Source organism: Polypterus senegalus, chromosome 8 (assembly GCF_016835505.1).
Source record: "Polypterus senegalus isolate Bchr_013 chromosome 8, ASM1683550v1, whole genome shotgun sequence".
Lineage (NCBI taxonomy): Eukaryota > Metazoa > Chordata > Cladistia > Polypteriformes > Polypteridae > Polypterus > Polypterus senegalus.
The window spans coordinates 110,749,179-110,768,099 of record NC_053161.1 but is presented as its reverse complement, the minus strand read 5'-3'; the positions used below and the strand labels follow the sequence as shown (position 1 = coordinate 110,768,099).

Sequence of the window (18,921 nt, the reverse complement as noted above, 5' to 3'; positions counted from 1 at the left end):
ATGGAATTTTAATCAATTAAATCTTCTTTATTCACTAATACTTTTAGAGTCAATAATTTACCCAACATGAATGGCTCAGGAATATGTAAGAAACTTAGAGTAACCATAGCATACCTAAAATAAAATGGAGAGCATATACAATTTTTACATGAAAAGGGAATGGACTTGAATGTTGTGGCTGGCGGCCAATGCAGGAGTAGCCAAGATGGAGCCACTGCAGAAGAAAAAGCTACTGTATGTCAATGTCACAGTCTGCGTTACCATATCTGTCTCTTAGTGCAGTGGTACAACTACAACTTAACACATATGGCCTAGACAGACCTCAGTATGTGCGTCTCGGGATATGCAGGTCTGACATTGTGGTCAGCAACACAGGAGCGACACAGGGGACTGTACTTTCTCCAGTCCTGTTCAGCCTATATACAACAGACTTCCAAAACAACTTGGAGTCCTGCCACGTGCAAAAGTTTGCAGACGTCACTGCTATCGTGGGCTGCATGAGGAGTGGGCAGGAGGAGGAGTATAGGAACCTAATCATGGACTTTGTTAAATGGTGCGACTCAAACCACCTACAACTGAACACCAGCAAAACCAAGGAGCTGATGGTGGATTTTAGGAGGACCAGGGCCCTTATGGACCCCGTGATCATCAGAGGTGACTGTGTGCAGACCTATAAATATCTGGGAGTGCAGCTGGATGATAAATTGGACTGGACTGCCAATACTGATGCTCTGTGTAAGAAAGGACAGAGCCAACTATACTTCCTTAGAAGGCTGGCGTCCTTCAACATTTGCAATAAGATGCTGCAGATGTTCTATCAGACGGTTGTGGCAAGTGCCCTATTCTACGCAGTGGTGTGCTGGGGAGGCAGAATAAGCAGGCTCTATTGTCGACATGGAGCTGGACAGTTTGACATCCGTGGCAGAGCGACGGGCTCTGAGCAGGCTCCTGTCAATAATTTAAATCCAATGCATCCACTGAACAGGATCATCTCCAGACAGAGGAGCAGCTTCAGTGACAGACTGCTGTCACTGACAGACTGAGGAGATCATTCCTCCCCCACACTATGCAACTCTTCAATTCCACCCGGGGGGGTAAACGTTAATATTATACAAAATTATTGTTTATCACTCTTTAATTTAATATTGTTTTTTTATCAGTATGCTGCTGCTGGAGTATCTGAATTTCCCCTTGGGATTAATAAAGTATCTATCTATCTATCTATTGTCAGGAATGCCAGGGGCCATGACCCGGCCAGGACGCCATGAGGGACCGGATGTGGGTCTGCTCCCACCCTGGATCACGTGGGGGTCGCCTTCCTGGTTGCTCTGGGGGCCACGGGTACAGGGCATGGAAGCTCCACCTTGTAGGGGCCCGTGGTTACCGCCAGGAGGCGCCCCAATGCCTTGGGGACCTGTTACCCCAGCACTTCCGCCACACCAGGAAGTGCTGGGGGGGAAGAATTAGGACGGCGCCCGAAGAGCTGCAGGGAGGACAGCCGGCACTTCCACCACGCTGGGGCGTGGCTAGAGGAGGAATGCCGGGAACACCTGGGGCTCATCCGGGTCCTGTATAAAAGGGGCCGTCTCCCTTCATTCGAGGCTGGAGTCGGGTGGAAGCAGGACGAGGCAAGAAGAGAGTGTGGAGGCGGCCCGAAGACAAGGCATTGTGTGGCCAGGACTGTGTTTGGGGTATTGTGCACGTGACTGGGTCTTAGTGACCATTGGACTGGGTCTGAGTGACCAATTATTGTAAATATTGTTTGTGAATAAACGTGTGGTGGTATTTTAACATGTCCGCCTGTCTGTGTCTATCTATCTATCTATCTAGATTGTCTGGTGAAGCCTAACAATTCCCTTTCTTGACCAACTTGTCTATACAGTAATTTATTTCCATTTGTATAATTCAGTCAAATTTCAGAAAATGGAAATAAGGGTAGGAAACATATTATACAACAGAATTAGTAAATCAAATAATAAAAATTTTCTTTATTGTACAATGGAAAGCTCAGGTTATTTAGTAAGATGTTAACTGTATTACTGCTTACATCTCGGGTTTTACAGATTTTCTGTGATTCTCCCAGAAATCAGAATCTTACTCCAAGAATGCAAACACAACCAACAAAAAGAAATGTTTCCTCATATGACCTAAACACCACAGAGGACATAAAAACAGAGTAACAAAGGATTAAACTTAACAGAAAACAGCACAAAAGCCCAAGGTGTTTTAGAAGTCTCTCTCTTTCTTTCATAATTTTGTGTACTCACATAGAAAACCTAGTGGCAATACTAATTACAATATTATGCCATTTCCATATGTTGCTCCTGTTCAATGCTGCTCCAATTATTCTACCCGCTTAATGAGATTATAATGCATATAGCTTCTCTAAGAATTTCCTTCTTGTCGTGGTGGTGAGATTTGTGTACTCATGTGACCCTGGGAGCTATGTTGTCCAGATTAGAAGCTCCTGGTATGGTCTCCTAAGGCAACTTGGTCTCAGTTCAAAGCCTCTAGGAGAAGGAAAACCCTGATTCTAAACATCTGCTATCTTGTGGCCATATCTTCATATAGAAGAGGCTAAAGAAGTAAATCATGACAAAAAAACCCGGAGTACAGCCCCCTGAGATGGTTGGTTGTCAGTACTGACCTCTTTCTGGCAGCCAAGCCGACTCCAAATGAAATGTTCTGCATTCCTCTGGACCTTGTCGTAGACCTTATCATTTGGGAATCACAAAGCCTCCATATATATGGCCCAGGCTTGTGTCCTTGAGAGGCCACTCCAGTCTCACTACCAGGTGAGAATAAAATACTGAAGAGAGCAGTTATGGATTGTAAATCAGTGCTCAATAGTGTAGCGCTGGACACCACAGGCTGTCTCCAACTATGGGAGGAATGCTTGCATCCCATTGGTCAACTATCGCCCGCTTCAAGCTTAGCAGCCCCCAGCCACTAAGGTGTTGACCCATCATTATCTGTTTGCTTCAGTGGGTGCCTGGATCTCACAGCCCTTAGCTCAACAAGCAGATCATTAATTGTGCATCAGGCAAAAAGAGAAAGATAAAACTGAAGGCTCCAGCCTTTCACTTTGCAAGTTCGAAGGTGCACACCATGCATACTGGCCTGTTGGATGACCTGCAAGAGATCAACAATGCTTGCACATCCACAGTGATAATTCATGAGATGTACAGACTGAACATTGACATAGCTGCCCTGCAGGAAACATGACTTCCAGATAGTGGTTCCCTAAATGAGGAACATTTTACCTGTTTTGGCAAGGGAAAAGTGCTGAGGAAACCAGGGAACACAGAGTTGGCTTTGCCATTAGCAATACTCTGATCCCAATGGCTGAATCCCCAACAGGTGGCACAGAGAGACTCCACAAATTACACCTCTCTACACTTGAAGGCTTAGTGAACCTAATGTTCATTTACACACCAACAATGCAAGCTACAACAGAAAGTAAAGACCAGTTTTGCAAACACTTTGTCGTCCATAAAATCCTAACTGGGATATCCTACAGGGGTCATATAGTGAGAACATTGAGGAGGTTGTTGACTGCAATACTGACTACATCAACTTCTGTATGGACATTGTAGTTCCAATAAGAACAGTATGTTGCTATGCTAACAACAAGCCATGGATTACAAGTGACATCAAGGGCCTTTTGAACCAGAAGAAAAAGGCTTTTAAAGGCAGTGATCAGCATGAGCTCAAGCGCATGCAGAAGGAACTCTGAGTCCAGCTCAGGGGAGCGAAGGAGCAGTACAGGAGAAAGCTGGAGCAGAAGTTGCAGAATAACAGCATGAAGGAAGTGTGGAATGGGATGAAGAACATCACTGGCTGCAGCTTGAAGCGGGGTGCCACCACCGAAATAGACATGGAGAGAGGAAACCAAATGAACAACTTCTTTAACAGGTTTGACCACCCTAACCCACTTTCACCTCAAAGTACTTCATCCTCCAACCATCCTTCTGCTGATACCAGCATAGGTTAGACATCCCCACCCACGACTACAGCAGCACAGGTGAGCAGAGAGCTGAGGAGACTTTGTGCCAGCAAAGCAGCGGGTCCAGATGGAGTATCGCCACGACTGCTGAAGGCCTGTGTGCTGGAGTTGGGGAGTCCTCTACAGCGCATCTTCAACCTGAGCCTGGAACAGGGGAGAGTCCCGAGGCTTTGGAAAACATCTTGCATTACCCCAGTCCCAAAGGTATCACGTCCTAGTGAGCTGAATGACTTCCGGCCTGTCGCCCTGACGTCACATGTAATGAAGACCATGGAGCCGCTATGTTTCACCACCTGAGGCCACAGGTCCGCCACGCCCTCGACCCACTGCAGCTCGCATACCAAGAGAAGGTGGGAGCGGAGGATGCCATCATCTATATGCTATACCGATCCTTCTCCCACTTGGACAGAGGCAGTGGTGATGTAAGAATTATGTTTTTGGACTTCTCTAGTGCCTTCAGCACCATCCAAACTCTGCTCCTTAGGGACAAGCTGACAGAGATGGGAATAGTTTCATATCTGGTGGCATGGATTGTGGACTATCTTACAGACAGACCTCAGCATGTGCTTCTCGGGAACTGCAGGTCTGACATTATGGTCAGCAACACAGGAGCGCCGCAGGGGACTGTACTTTCTCCGGTCCTGTTCAATCTATATACATCAGACTTCCAATACAACTCGGAGTCCTGCCACGTGCAAAAGTTCTCTGACGACACTGCTATTGTGGGCTGCATCAGGAGTGGGAAGGAGGAGGAGTACAGGAAGCTAATCAAAGACTTTGTTAAATGGTGCGACTCAAACCACTTACACCTGAACACCAGCAAAACCAAGGAGCTGGTGGTGGATTTTAGGAGACCCAGGCCCCTCCTGGACCCCGTGATTATCAGAGGTGACTGTGTGCAGAGGGTACAGACTTATAAATACCTGGGAGTGCAGCTGGATGACAAATTGAACTGGACTGCCAATACTGATGCTCTGTGCATGAGAGGACAGAGCTGACTATACTTCCATAGAAGACTGGTGTCCTTCAATATCTGCAATAAGATGATGCAGACAGTTGTGGCGAGTGCCCTCTTCTATGCGGTGGTGTGCTGGGGAGGCAGCATAAAGAAGAAGGACGCCTCATGCCTGGACAAACTGGTGAGGAATGCAGAGCGATGGGCACTGAGCAGGCTCCTGTCAATCATGGAGAATCCAATGCATCCACTGAACAGGATCATCTCCAGACAGAGGAGCAGCTTCAGTGACAGACTGCTGTGACTGTACTGCTCCACTGACAGACTGAGGAGATCGTTCCTCCCCCACACTATGCGACTCTTCAATTGCACCCGGCGGGGGTAAAAGTTAACATTATACAAACTTGTTGTCTGTTTTACTTGCATTTTTATCACTCTTTAATTTAATATTGTTTTTTTTATCAGTTTGCTGCTGCTGGAGTATGTGAATTTCCCCTTGGGATTAATAAAGTATCTATCTATCTATCTATCTTATCTTCTTTGAGACTTCAGTGCTAGGGTGGATGCAGACCATGGGTCATGGCCAAACATCATAGGTCACCACAGCTTAGGGAATTTCAATGAAAGTGGCCAGAGGCTTTTAGAATGCTGTTGTCATTCCAACCTGTGTGTGTTAAACACCTGCTTTCAGAACAAGATATCCCATAAAGCTTCCCGAAGAAATCTAATGTCCAATCATTGGCATCAGCTGGACTTGTTAATTACCAGACAAGACTGACTAAGCAGTGTCAGCAAAACCAGAGTCTGACAACACCAACTGTGACACTGACCACACCCTGATTGACTCTTAAAAAACTTAAACTGAAGAAACTCTACCATTCTAAAATGGAAGCTCAGCCAAGAATCAACATCATCAAGGCTGCTTACCCAGACAAAACAAAGAGTTCATCAAGCACCTTGACAAGACCCTATCCAAAGACAAAACACAATGTGTAGAAGACAGATGGAACTCTACTCAAAATACCATACTGCTACAGTCACAAATTATGGCAAGAATATGCTAGCGCAGACTGGTTTAAGGCCACCATCCCTTAACGTAAGCCTGCCATCAATATGAAGTGCATTGCACTGATAAGGTATAAATGTGACCCAAGTCTTCAAAACCAGAAATACCTAAAAGCAGCTTGCAGCAAGGCCCAACAGACTGCACTTCACTGTGCAAATAACTATTTCCTCAAATTGTTAAATAACATTCAGCAAGCATCAGAAACCAGTACAATTAGAAAGATGTATGAGGGAATCATGCATGCTATAGACAAACCAGCAAAGAAGCCTGTGCATCTGAAATCAAACACAATGGAAGTGATCAAGGACAAAGATTCCATAGAAAACTCTGTCTCCCAAGAAGCTCTCGACAGTATCAAAAACCCACCTGTTCTAGAAGAGAAAACCACCCACGGTTGAAGAGCTAAACAAAGGTATTGATGTCCTAATATGTGGAAAAGAACCCTCAGAGAATGGCATACCGTCTGAGATCATCAAATGTGGAAAGTCAGCCCTACTAGAACTGCTATATGAGCTACTGTGTCTCTTGTGCCCCAGGATATGAGCAATGCCAAGATGGTCACTCTGTATAAGAATATAGGTGATCACTACAGTGGTATTTCTTTGTTGAGCACTGTGATCAAAGTTTTTGGTGAGTGGTCCTGCCTCGACTCCAAATTCTTGCTGATCACATTTTCCCTGAATCTCAATGCAGATTCAGGGCTGACATATCCACAGTTTCTCTCTATGTCAGCTCTAAGAGAAATGCCGAGAACAGCAGATGCCTTTATACATTGCCTTCATTGATCTCACTGAGGTATTCGACCTTGTGAGCAGGAGAGGTTTGTTCCAGCTATTGAACAAGATTGACCCCCCACCCCCACCCATACAGTTGCTTAACATCTATTTCCATGAATATATGCAGGGTATGGTCCTCTATGGTGGTGAAACGTCAGAGCCATTCACTACCAAGAGTGGGGTTGATCAAGAACGTGTACATAAAAAAACTTTGTTATGCATCTTTTTTTCGCTCCTGCTGAACTTCACATTCAGACACTGTACAAAAGGTGTCCGCCTACACACTAGAAATGATGGAAAGCTGTTTATTTTGGCACACCTGAGAGCCAGGGACCAAGGTTCTCACAGTCCTTCTTAGAGAATTTCTATTCGCTGATAATGCAGCACTGGTCTTGCATACTGCAGAGGACTTCCAACAACTTATGAATCAGTTTTCCCATGCCTGCAGAGTTGGGGCTGACTATTAACATAAAAAAAAAATGTAAAAAAACACCACCATCAATCAGCATTGACAATGTAGTGCATGAATTGACTGACAGCTTTACTTACCTGGGCTCTACGTTTAACAAAAAATGAATTGCTTGACAAGGAAACAGACAAGCGAATAGCCAAGGCTGCTGGTAGGATGGCCAAATTAAGCAAGACAGTTTGGGATAACATCCATGTGACCTTGAACACAAAACGTAAGGTGTACGAGGCATGTATCCTTAGTACCCTGCTGTATGGCAGTGAATCCTGGACATCTTACGCCAGACAGGATAACCATCTGGAAAGCTTTCATCTTCACTACTTAAGGTAAATGCTTTGCATCACATGGTGTGACAAAGTAACAAGTATTGAAGCAGGCTAGCTCTCTGAGCATTCATCTTCTTCTTTGTCACGGTGACTGCAATAGGAAGGACATGTAAAATGAATGAAAGATGACTGCATACCAACAATGAGATATAAAGATATCTGCAAAAGTGACCTGAAACTTGCAGGCATTGACCCCATGAGCTGGGAACATCTTGCCAATGGCTGTGGTGTCTGGCGAAACACTATTTGAGAGGGAGTCAAGAGGGGCGAGGAAAAGCACAATCAACAGCTGGAGGAAAGAAAACAATGCAGAAAGCAGAGACTGCTGTGAAAGAAAATGTAATTGCTTGCAAGCTATTAAGGGTTAAAAGCTGTTTTGCCATAACGGCAGGCGTCTGTCATAAGACAGGTTGTAGTAAGCCGACATAAGACAACTTCCTTTTTTTAAGAACGTGTCTGTTAGACACAGGAAAGATGACCTTTCCTTCTTTAGTGGCCCCTCTGGCACGTACACAAAAAAAAGGAAACGGTTGGCTGATATGCGCAATATAAAATGAAAATACTTAGATGCTGTTTCATAAGTAAGGGGGAGGGAGGAAAATGAATATAAAAAGAGCCGACAAAAAGAAGTGAAATTTGCTCTGCTGCTTTGAAAAGCATTAATCCATTTACTCATCTGTGACTGAATAAAAGCTGATTGATTGAACTATTCCTGTCTTCCTTGCAGATCTCCTTCCACAATGCAAACTCAGCCCTCTGATACATATTCAGCCTTGGTCTGCAGCAACTGCGGGAGAGACTGCCACGTCAAGATTTGGTTACTGAGCCACTCCAGATTCTGCCAGCAACAGGACTGATCAAGACTATTCAAAGCGCTACCATTATCTTTTGAGATAGACGGGTGCTGATGGAACACCTATAGCACTTTTCATTGTGAAACTACCTTAGCAAAGCACTTTTAGCCTCCACAGAATACTAGTCATGGTTTGACACCGCAGGCAGATCACATAGTGAACCAGGGATGGGGTTTCATCCTGAACGCTGTGTTCGGCTCTTAAACGCACAGTGTGTGACAAAATTGGCAGATCATGTTCTAACAGAGCGAGTTGCCAGGTATCACTGAAAACTCTGAGCTGTTTTGAAGGCAGAAACTCTACCTGTTTACAGCTTTTCAGGCAGATGTGTGTTAATTAAAACCTAATGAAGTGGAAATAATTGGGTCTATTTAGTAATGCTTCACAGTTTGCTTTGCTGCCACTGAAATAGCTAAGAAGTAGGCTTTGTCACTAGGGGCAAATAATCACAGAAAATACAGCAATTAACCAAACAAATGACCATCCATCTATATAGTACATTCATTTGCAGAAGCTAACAATTATAATTTCAAAAATGATGTGTTGGAGCCTGTTTAAATGGCATCACAAGCAACACATAAACCAATCCAGGGTGGTGTGCCAGTCCAGCACAAGGCACACTTACTCACTGTAGCACAGCCAGCCAACCTTACCTTTATGTTTTTAAGATATGAGAGAAAACCCGAATCCCAAAAGGAAATGCATATGAATGCTGGCAGAAATATGAACATCATACAGACCTTCACACCTTAGCCACACTGCCTATATGGGTTACATGTCCATTTTCCACATTGATTTCACTGTTGGGAAGAGTTTAATCTCTGCTTTACCCAAGCATGCCCTGGCTTTCAACTTGGCTTCAGTTTTTCCCTTAGTTAAGGGCCACGTTTCACATTTTAAAAAATTAGTAAGCAGTTTCCTAAGAGGTGAACCATGAAGGAAAATTCTAAGAAACTGCAGTAATTTAACAGGCCCCAGTTAAAGTGTTATCCATTGGTCACTTCTTACCTCCATGTAGAGCCCACGTGTCCTGTTTTTTTCTCTTTTCACGGGTGCTATAAATGAGTTATTGATCTTCACCACCAGTCTTCTAAAGGCTGGTCGTCCTGCATAGTAGTAGCATCTGTAAAAAAATATTTATAACAGAAATCAAATTAAAAGGAAGGTTCTACTATATTTCAACACAACAGAATTGAAATGAAGATCATCGAAACGGTGAGTTCTCATAAATTAGAATTCCAGGCAGCATTATAAAAGCTTTAAGTTAACGCTGTAATATTTGAACTTCGACACAGGATTCTTTGTGATCATTAAAGAAACTCTAAATACATTAATAAAATTGCTTAAAATATGAATGCATATTGCCACTGGTCCATCAAACCACCTGTCTATCTGTTATCAGACCTCTGCTTAATCCAGATGAGGGGCTGTGCGGCACTGTGTAGTTTCTCAGCAGAACAGAATAAGGCAGGAGAGGTAGCGGTGGATACCAGTCCATTGCAAGGAATATACACTAACCAATTAATATGCATATCACATTATGATTTAATAATTTAAAAGTAGTACAAAAAAAATCTTCAGTCCATCCTTTGTCGCCAGTTCAGTGTCATGGAGAGCTATTTGGTTATCTTGGCAGCATGACGTGCAAGGATGGAACCAGCTCTGGACAAGGTGCCAGAGAGAAACCAGGCAGAGTAAGAATGTGGAGAAACCTTGCAGTGTTTCCTTCATTTGTGTGCCTGTTTTCTAAAATTGTTCCCCAGTGGTCAATGAGAAAGCGACTGTATTAAACCTAATCTGTGTTCTGCAGGGACAGAGGCTGTTAACTCATTAATTACAATCGTAATTGAGAGAGTAGTTTTGCAGCCTGTAGTTTTGTAGAGTTGTTTTCTCTGGGCTGTAACCCACAAGGCTTCTTCTTCAATAACCTTAAGCAAGTCGCTGCTACTTGTAATTAAAGAAAGGTGTTTTATGAAATTGCTAGTTTGTTTATATGAATATAATACAGTTAGTAATTAATGGAATGAGCACAAAAACAGAAACAGCATGAAAACAGTTTTAATTAAATAGTGACAGGCCCAAATTGTACTAGCTGCTTCATTCACAAGAGAAATGCTCTTTGGCAGGCAGCGGCGTGCTCTGAGAGCCATGTGCACTCATTTGTGAAAGCCTGATGAGGACGACTATTTTTCTAGACATCTTGGTGTTGCTTTAAACAACTTTGCAGAGTCATCTATCGACTTCTAGCCACAGGCACCCTGGAAATTACCTTTGACCGATAACACACAGACATAAACGGCCATATCATCCATTTTTCCTCAGTAATGTACTGAGTGTCCCTGGGAAGATCTGGCCACAAGGAAAGAAAGCATCAGCAATAAAGCAGCTGGCCCAGCTAACGTCTGTGGCAAAAGGTCAATTAGAAACCAAAGGCGCTGTTGGAAAATATGAGATGGTATGTGGATAAACTGCATTTAAGCCAAGCCTTCACTTTTGTCATTTCAAAGCTAATTTTATGATAAGACTCAAATCAAGGAAAACACTTACAGATTCTCACCCCCTGTGCATGTTAATTATAAAGTATACATTTTCCCTTTTTTTAAAATGATAGCCTTTTCTTGATGGAATGAGCAGCTGTCTCCAGGACAGCAAAGCAATTAGGGGTGTGGACTCTTGTTGAGATAAAGATTACAGTCTGGGATCTCAGGCTGCTGTACATTTGGGGCATAATTGTCTTAAATTGTTTAAACTGCTTTCAACATGATTCCCAGGGAAAAAAAAAAAAAAATAACACACGCACTATCATGTGATGTCTGAGCCTTTTACACATCTGAAGCTTAACTGAGCTTTAGCAGGATGACTGGGGCACAAAACCTTCAGAAGGAGTTTGTGTAGCAAAAGGATTAAAGCTGCACAGTACTGGCATATCTGTACAGCCCAACTTCATTCAGCACCTTGCCCACTCGTCCGCAGATATCTTTTTACTTTTTTTTTTTTTTTAACATGGGCCTTATCACCACATAAATGGATTTAAATCCTTACATGGTCACCATCTGCATGGTGTCTGCAAATTCTCCTCAGGTCTGTATGGGATCCTTATCACTCATCTTAAAATGCGCCTCAGGTTAACTGACATCTTGGCATGGGTGAATATGCGAATATGTTTAGATCTGACAGCGCCATGCTGACTGCGTATGCGCCCAAACTTTACTCCAGCTGTTACAGACTGAAATCAAAGGTTTCTTCTTTTTAGGCACATACACCATCAGCACGGCACTGTCAGATCTAAACACTAGCTTGGCAAATTGCTCGCGTACTGAAGTGACTTTAACTGCAGGTTAGGGTCCAATTTTACTTATGGTGCCAAGCAGAGTTGCGTTGTGGTGCAGAGCAGTCTATTAGCTGGAGAAAGTGCTGTGAGGAAGCTGTCTGTTATTACGGCCCTGCCTTTGTCCAGTCTGATAGCGGTCACAGGACATTGTATCTTTGATTGCCGGCACAACAAATAGTACTGAGCAGGCATCAGCCACAGTGCTGCTCTTGTGAAAAGAATGGAGAAAAATGCCATAAACTCAGAGGGGAAGAGGCAAGTTCGTTGTACCACGAGAATGTCACTGAGAGAATAAAACTGAATAATAAAAAAACAAGCGCTAACTTTTACAGGTAGTCAAAATTTACACTGCGTGTTACAGACTCAAATAAATAGTATGTTTTTATTATATTATAGTAATAATTATAGTAATAATAATAATAATAATAATAATAATAATAGCACCTCACTACTCAAAACACAGAGCACCCAGTCTCAAACTCGGGGCCTTGGGGTTATAAGGCAACAGTTCTTACCTTGGCACCATTCAAGAATACGTGTAAATTCCCTTTCGATTGACGTTTGAGCTTGAGTTTTTAATTCATTGACAGCCACATGTAAACCAAATCCTTTTTTGTTCTTTGGTTACTGTATATTCTTCAATAAAAGCGCACTTGTTTATTCTATATTTGGACTAAAGTCTTCACACATTATACACTTCACGTAATTATTAGTATAACATGGATAAAGTTTCTGCTTTAGGTATGTGTTTAGCATTTCTTGCATTTCCTTTCATCTTACACTAACCCAGATCTTTGAAGACACAGAACACACATAAAATGCATGTGTTCCAAATAATGATGTACTGTATTATTTACCCTATACAACTTCAGATCTCACACGCAGATAAGTAGCCTTGGCTTGAGCTGGGAGAATTTATTGCCCAAGCTGAGCTCCGTCAAGGCAGGGGATGGGGCAGCAGGCTGCTTGTGCTGATCAACGCATTTACAAAACAAAAGATGCTGAAGGTAGAGGTGCGAAGGGATTTAAGGTGGGCCAGGATTACGAGTTTTTTCATAGGCTTCAGGAATTCTAGTGTTAAGCGCAACTGAAGCTCAGAGGAGTGTGGACACCAGGGGATACTGGAGGAAATGGTAGATTGGTGTTCTTATAGAAATAGGAGAACCACCACTGATCCCAACAGTAGCCACATGATGGGAATAAATGGAGTCAGGACCACCTCCTCCCCATCTTCTTGTACTAAATTCTCCAAGGGCCATGGTGTAGAAAGAGAAATTGTAGGTGAGAAACATAATACTTATGTATTAATGTAATAAGGCAAGTTGATGAAACTGCCCTCCAAACAGACATTAAACAACTTGTAGAGTAAGGGCCAGAGAGAACAACATTGTGTTCATTATCGGATCATTGTGTTCTCCATGTGTTTCATCCACCCTTGTATTCTGTTGTTTCCTCGGATTTCCATGCTTATATACAGTACTTTGTGTTGTGGTCTAACAATAGTTACAGCATCAAAAGCTTCATCATTAAATGCAAAAAGATTGAACAAAATAAAGTTAAATAGGGAAAGTTATGTGATTATTAATAGAACACTTTTAACAGGTAATTAGGTGCATTTGGGGACAACATTTGGGCATTTCTAATTTTTATGATTCATTTTATCATATAAAACATATTTTTAAATATTTGTGAAACAGCGGGTCATATTCCAAAATAACCAGTAATAGAATGTAAGTATATTAAGACAGTACATATAATACATTTTTGTAATAACATTTTATAATATCTTGAGATTAAAAACCAAACTCAAATAAGCTTGTGGAAGATAAAACAGTTTTCACAGGCAACAAATTCGAACTCAAATGATACAAAAATTGGCTGAGTGCTGTAAATTATTGTTATGGTTGGAGGTGGAGGGCGTTTAGAACTAGCAGGTGGACAGTTACATTCTACAGTAAGGACCACTTGCAACTCCGCTGGTGTTTCAATAACTTGTATTGGGAATCTGAATTTGCTATCAGATGTGTGTAATACTAGGGTGTTGTACCATGTTAACCATTATGGATGTGGTAAGAAGTCAAGCAAAATGACACTTTCGACAGGCAAAATGAAGCAGAAGGGAGCCTGAAGAAGGGGCCTGAGCTGCCTTTCTAGTTAGCCAATAAAAGGTGTCATTTTGCTTGACTTCTATCATATGTGTGAAAGAAGCACACAAATTGAAATAACCTCTCTGAGTGGAAGATTAAGAACAGTAAGTTAATAGTATCTGAGGTCATACAGAACACCTCTGTATTTTAAGATTGACAATTAAAAAAAAACAACAACTCACGAATGCTTATTAAAAGGCAGCTTTTAAAATCTAAAAAATGTACACAGCATACTTTATTTATCTAAACAAAAATGGAACTTTCCCAACAAATTTCCTTGAAGAACAGATGTACCAAACTTCATCAAAATCAGTTCACTGTGAGCCATGTTTTTCATGCAGCAAGAAATAGACAGAGAGAAACAACAATGATGACAACCGGTACTTTTACATTTAATGCACTTTGCAACGTAGTACAATTAGAAACAAAATATTGGGAGGCATTTGGAAAGGAGCCAACTAGAACTTGAGCAATCAACTGAAGCAAGAGTAGCTATGCATAGTAACGCCAAGTTGAGTCCATTTCTCAGCTTAATAAACCAAGAGAGAAGAGGTAGGTAATAATTAGTAGAGCATTACTTTGGGGTGGACTTAATTAACATTACAGAATCTATTTTCTGTAAGTGAGTGACATAGAGAGATATTATAGATATGATTAGAGAGAGATAGTATATTTATATCATGCTTCACTTGCAGAGCAGCAGATCTCACCTTTAATATTATTTTTTTTCTCTCACATGGCTGCTGTGACAGGGACCAGACCCTTCTGATGTTTATCGTCCAGAACAAGAGAAGAAAACTGGATTCAGAAATTTTGAGGTATGTTCTGACAGATGGGAAATTTGGAACATATTTGGGTCAAATCTGACCTGTTTTTGTGTTTGAAATCAGGAAGACCACACAAAATTTTATCCATTCAGGGTAAACGTACTGCCACAAATTAATGAATATGAAAAATAAAAAGAAAATATCCCGTAATTTGTACAGCTTCTAATTTTTTTTAAATCTCTTGACACATCTTTTGGATCAGTTTTGACCCACCTTTGACTTTAATGGGTTTTCCACTGAATTTAGGCTGGATTGTTTGTTCACATCCCATAAAACCATCCTAAATGTCATCCTTTAAGCTCATAATGGCAAAGGCTTTCAGTAAAGCACCCTTACTTTACGGAAAGCAAAACAGTTCTCAAATAACACACTTCTGTACAACTACACACTACCATGTCCTTTGAGTCACGGTTCACTTTAATGGATTTTGTGAAGGCTTTTGTAAATTTGGTGAATTTCACTCCTGCCCAGATAAATTCTACTGCAGTGCATTGTTCAAAATGGGCATCCATGTTCATTTGACTTTGGCTTCAACTAGATCAATTGCAGCGTGCTATGCTGTACCTGTTTTAACTACCCAGAAGACACAGCAAACTTGAGGTACTGAGTCAGCTTTTATTCATTGCGGTTCCGTGCAATTTTCAAATTGCCTTTACTTTTTGATTTACCCTTGTAGGTTTAGGATAAAAAAAAATCTAACACAAGGGCAGAAAAAAAAAAAATGGCAAAAATCAGAGCAAAAATAAGCATTGAGTATTTTAACATTTGAAGACGCTGTTAGGGTTAAAAGTGAATTCAAATGTTTGATAAATGTTAACAGTATTTTGCGATAGCTCATCAAGACTTCCATTAATCTCTAAATGTCATTTTCTCAGGGTGTGGTCAGGGAAGCAATTGCTCACCCTTAGTAAAACAGGCAGAAGAAAGGACATAAGTCTATCACAGCACCCATAAAGGATTTCTCAAAAGATGTATTCAAAATGATTTGGCAGCAGTTTCTAGGGGCTGGGAAAGTTGATCAAATTCTGCATAGAAATAATTCAAGCCACAAATCAAAGGGCCATCCGACTGTCATGGTGTGGTAATTGTACATGCCTTGTGTGCCACTGGCCCTTGAAACTGTCAAAACCAAAATGCAAAAGGGATTGGACGCAGTGGGCTTGAGCCGAATCATCTAGTCCTTATCAAAGGAACACAACTTCTCAGCTCTTTGTTATTTTTTGGTTGGTTGCAAAATGTCCCATTTGATACTTCACACTGGCACTGACTTACGAGCCTCAATGCCTTTCTAAGGCAGCACCGAATGTTTAAAAAACAAACAAAAAAAAAATGGCTGAGAGTTTTTTGCAACAAAATACTGACAAAACTGAATTTTTAATTTGTGTGCCTGACAGGTTTATCCTAAAGATTCTCTATACCCTAGGCCAGGGGTGCTGAACTCCAGGCCTGGTGGGCCGCAGTGGCTGCTGGTTTTCATTCTAACCCTTTTCCTAATCAGTGACTAGTTTTCACTGCTAATTAACTTCTTTTCCCCTTCATTTTAATAGCTCTGTTTTTAAGGATTCAGTTCTCTCAATTGATTCATTTCTTCATTAAATGACAGCCAAACAGAAATGAGATGTGAAACGAGCCAAAAGATGAGCAGATAAAACGGGGGCAGTAAACTCCAACCAATTTCACTCCAATCACTTTGTTAATGAGAAGCCGATTCTTGCTGTTAATTAAACTCGTTATTTAATTCCATGGCTTGTTGCTGCTCTCATTCTGCCACAGCTCCGTCAAAATATTTTGGTGACGTGAGAGATCAGCCTTACTGAGAAATTCACTTTTCTTTATTTTCAGATATTGTGTGATGGGCACAGGTGAACTGGTCATGTGGTGGCTTGTTTTGTGTCTCATTATTGTTTGGCTGCTAATTAAGGGAAAAAGGAACAACAAAGGGGTCTGAGTAAACTTAATTAAAATGAAGACAAAAGAAGTTAATTAGCAGCAAAAACTGTTCACTAACGGAGAAGATAGTTAGAATGAAAACCGGCAACCACTGCGGTCCTCCAGGACCAGAGTTAGACACCCGTGCCCTAGGCTCTCTTTCCTCTTTTGTGAAATCCACCGTCAGAAATGTAGGAGTTTGACCTCTGACCGTCATGTCAAATTTGTAACACTGTCTTGCGTCTTCCAACTTAGGAGCATTCATATCGCTTCCCAAACAGAGCTGGAGATGATAGTGCATGCATTTGTGTCATCTTGGCTTGATTACTTGAACTCACTGTTCACAAAGTTAAATTCATCCTCATTGGATTACCTACAGCTAGTCCAGAATGCTGTTGCAAGGCTCCTGACTAGATCATCTAATAAAGCTCCCATCACACCATTCCTGATTTCTTTGCCCCAACTTCACAGGAAATTCAGAGGTTATTTTAAAACCCTGGTTTTCACTTTTAGAGCTCTATATGGTCAAAGTCCTATCTACTCGCTGAGCTACTGCAGCCTTATATGACATGCATGTCTGTAAGCTCTTCAGATCAGCATTTGTTAGCTGTCCCGTGCACCAGACCTATGAATAAAGGAGGCCGTGTGTTTGAGTCGGTTGCCTCTAAAAAATTGTGGACCTCTCTTCCTGTAAATGTGAGATCCATGGATACTGTGGACATTTTTTAAAAAGAAACTTAAAACCCATTAATTCCAGCTTGCCTTTGTGTAATTTTATACTTTTTTGCCTTGTTTTTCATTTGTTTCAATCCACTTTTATGAAATTACTGTGTTTTACTGTGTATGTCTATGTTTTTTTCCTGGTCTGTTTTGTTTAACCTTGCTTTTGAATGTGACTGGGTTTATTGTGTACATCTATGCAATTTATTTTATTAACTTGCTTTTGTGTGAATGTCCATGATGACTGTTTGTAGAGCACTTTGTGACATTTGTTCTTGAAAAGGGCTATGTAAGTAAAATTGACTTACTTAACTTACACTAAAATGGAGCTTTCCATGTTGTTATTACCTTATGCCATACACCTTTGAATGACTCTGTGCGGTTCATGGCATACAGTAATCACAATGTCTTCCACCCCAAATCCTATTGTTGCCTTCACACCACAAAGACATGCAGTGTATGTTGACTGGTGGTGACTCTAAAGTCTCCCAGTATGAGTAAGGGCACTCTGGGATAGATGGGTGCCAACTTGTTCCTGATGCTGACAAGATCTGTAAAAATAATAATAATAATAATAATAATAATAATAACTGGAATTGGTAAGTTGAGAAGCTAAAAGAAACTATCCATCCATCCATTATCCAACCCGCTGAATCCGAACACAGGGTCACGGGGGTCTGCTGGAGCCAATCCCAGCCAACACAGGGCACAAGGCAGGAACTAATCCTGGGCAGGGTGCCAATCCACCGCAGTAAAAGAAACTAACAAAAAAGAATTTCCCATCTATTTAAACTTTATCATCTTGCAGAATAGCTCACTAATCTATATCTTTCTTTAAAAAATACACACTTATGGGGTTTACTTCACAGGAAATATGATTTGGTTAAGGCAGCTAATTATCCATAACCAGACACAAATGTCAACATGTTGTGCTTCAAAAAGAAGCAAGGCAGAGATTTGGCTCTTAAAGCACCCAGGAAAGTGTAAACAGAAGTGGAAATCCAGGATTTGGTAAACTCAAGAACATGTTTTTATTTCACTACCTTTCTCACGAAGCTCATATACACATAAAACAAATAGCGCTGTTTTGAATTTTCTTAAACACAGAGCAATTTATTGTGTTTAAAAGTAAAAATAAATATTTCCAAAGCTACATTTTTTCCTCAACCAATCTCCAAATGAATATCTGGAATTGGTTTATCAGTTCCAAATTCCATGTGTAGACAGATGGACAAACATCTTAATGACATTAGTCTGTTTTTAAGGCTGAATTAAAATCTGTTACTGATATAAATTCCACATAATGTTGCTATATTTCTTTAAAACAAAACATGCACTGTCATTTATGAAACACTGGATTCAAAGAAGAAAACTGGATAGCACAGCAGCAAACTGGGTAATGCTGCTGACATCCAGCACTTGCCGTTCAGTTTTGATTCTTCCCAGAGCATTTTCTCTGCATCTTTACATCAGATTTCTCCAAACCCATCCCAATTCCTGATCACAGACAAGTAG

The 18,921-nt window shown here is 41.3% G+C and overlaps 1 protein-coding gene across 1 annotated transcript in view; it reads left to right on the top strand.

Moving 5' to 3' along the window:
• The first annotated feature begins 9,556 nt into the window (after positions 1-9,556).
• Positions 9,557-18,921, top strand: part of miox (myo-inositol oxygenase) — a 29,696-nt gene continuing 20,331 nt past the window's right edge. Inside the window, exons 1-2 of the mRNA XM_039761601.1 lie at positions 9,557-9,667; positions 14,683-14,748. Coding sequence (XP_039617535.1) covers positions 9,650-9,667; positions 14,683-14,748 — 84 coding nt within the window. The 5' untranslated portion in view covers positions 9,557-9,649. The remainder of the gene's footprint in view (positions 9,668-14,682; positions 14,749-18,921) is intronic.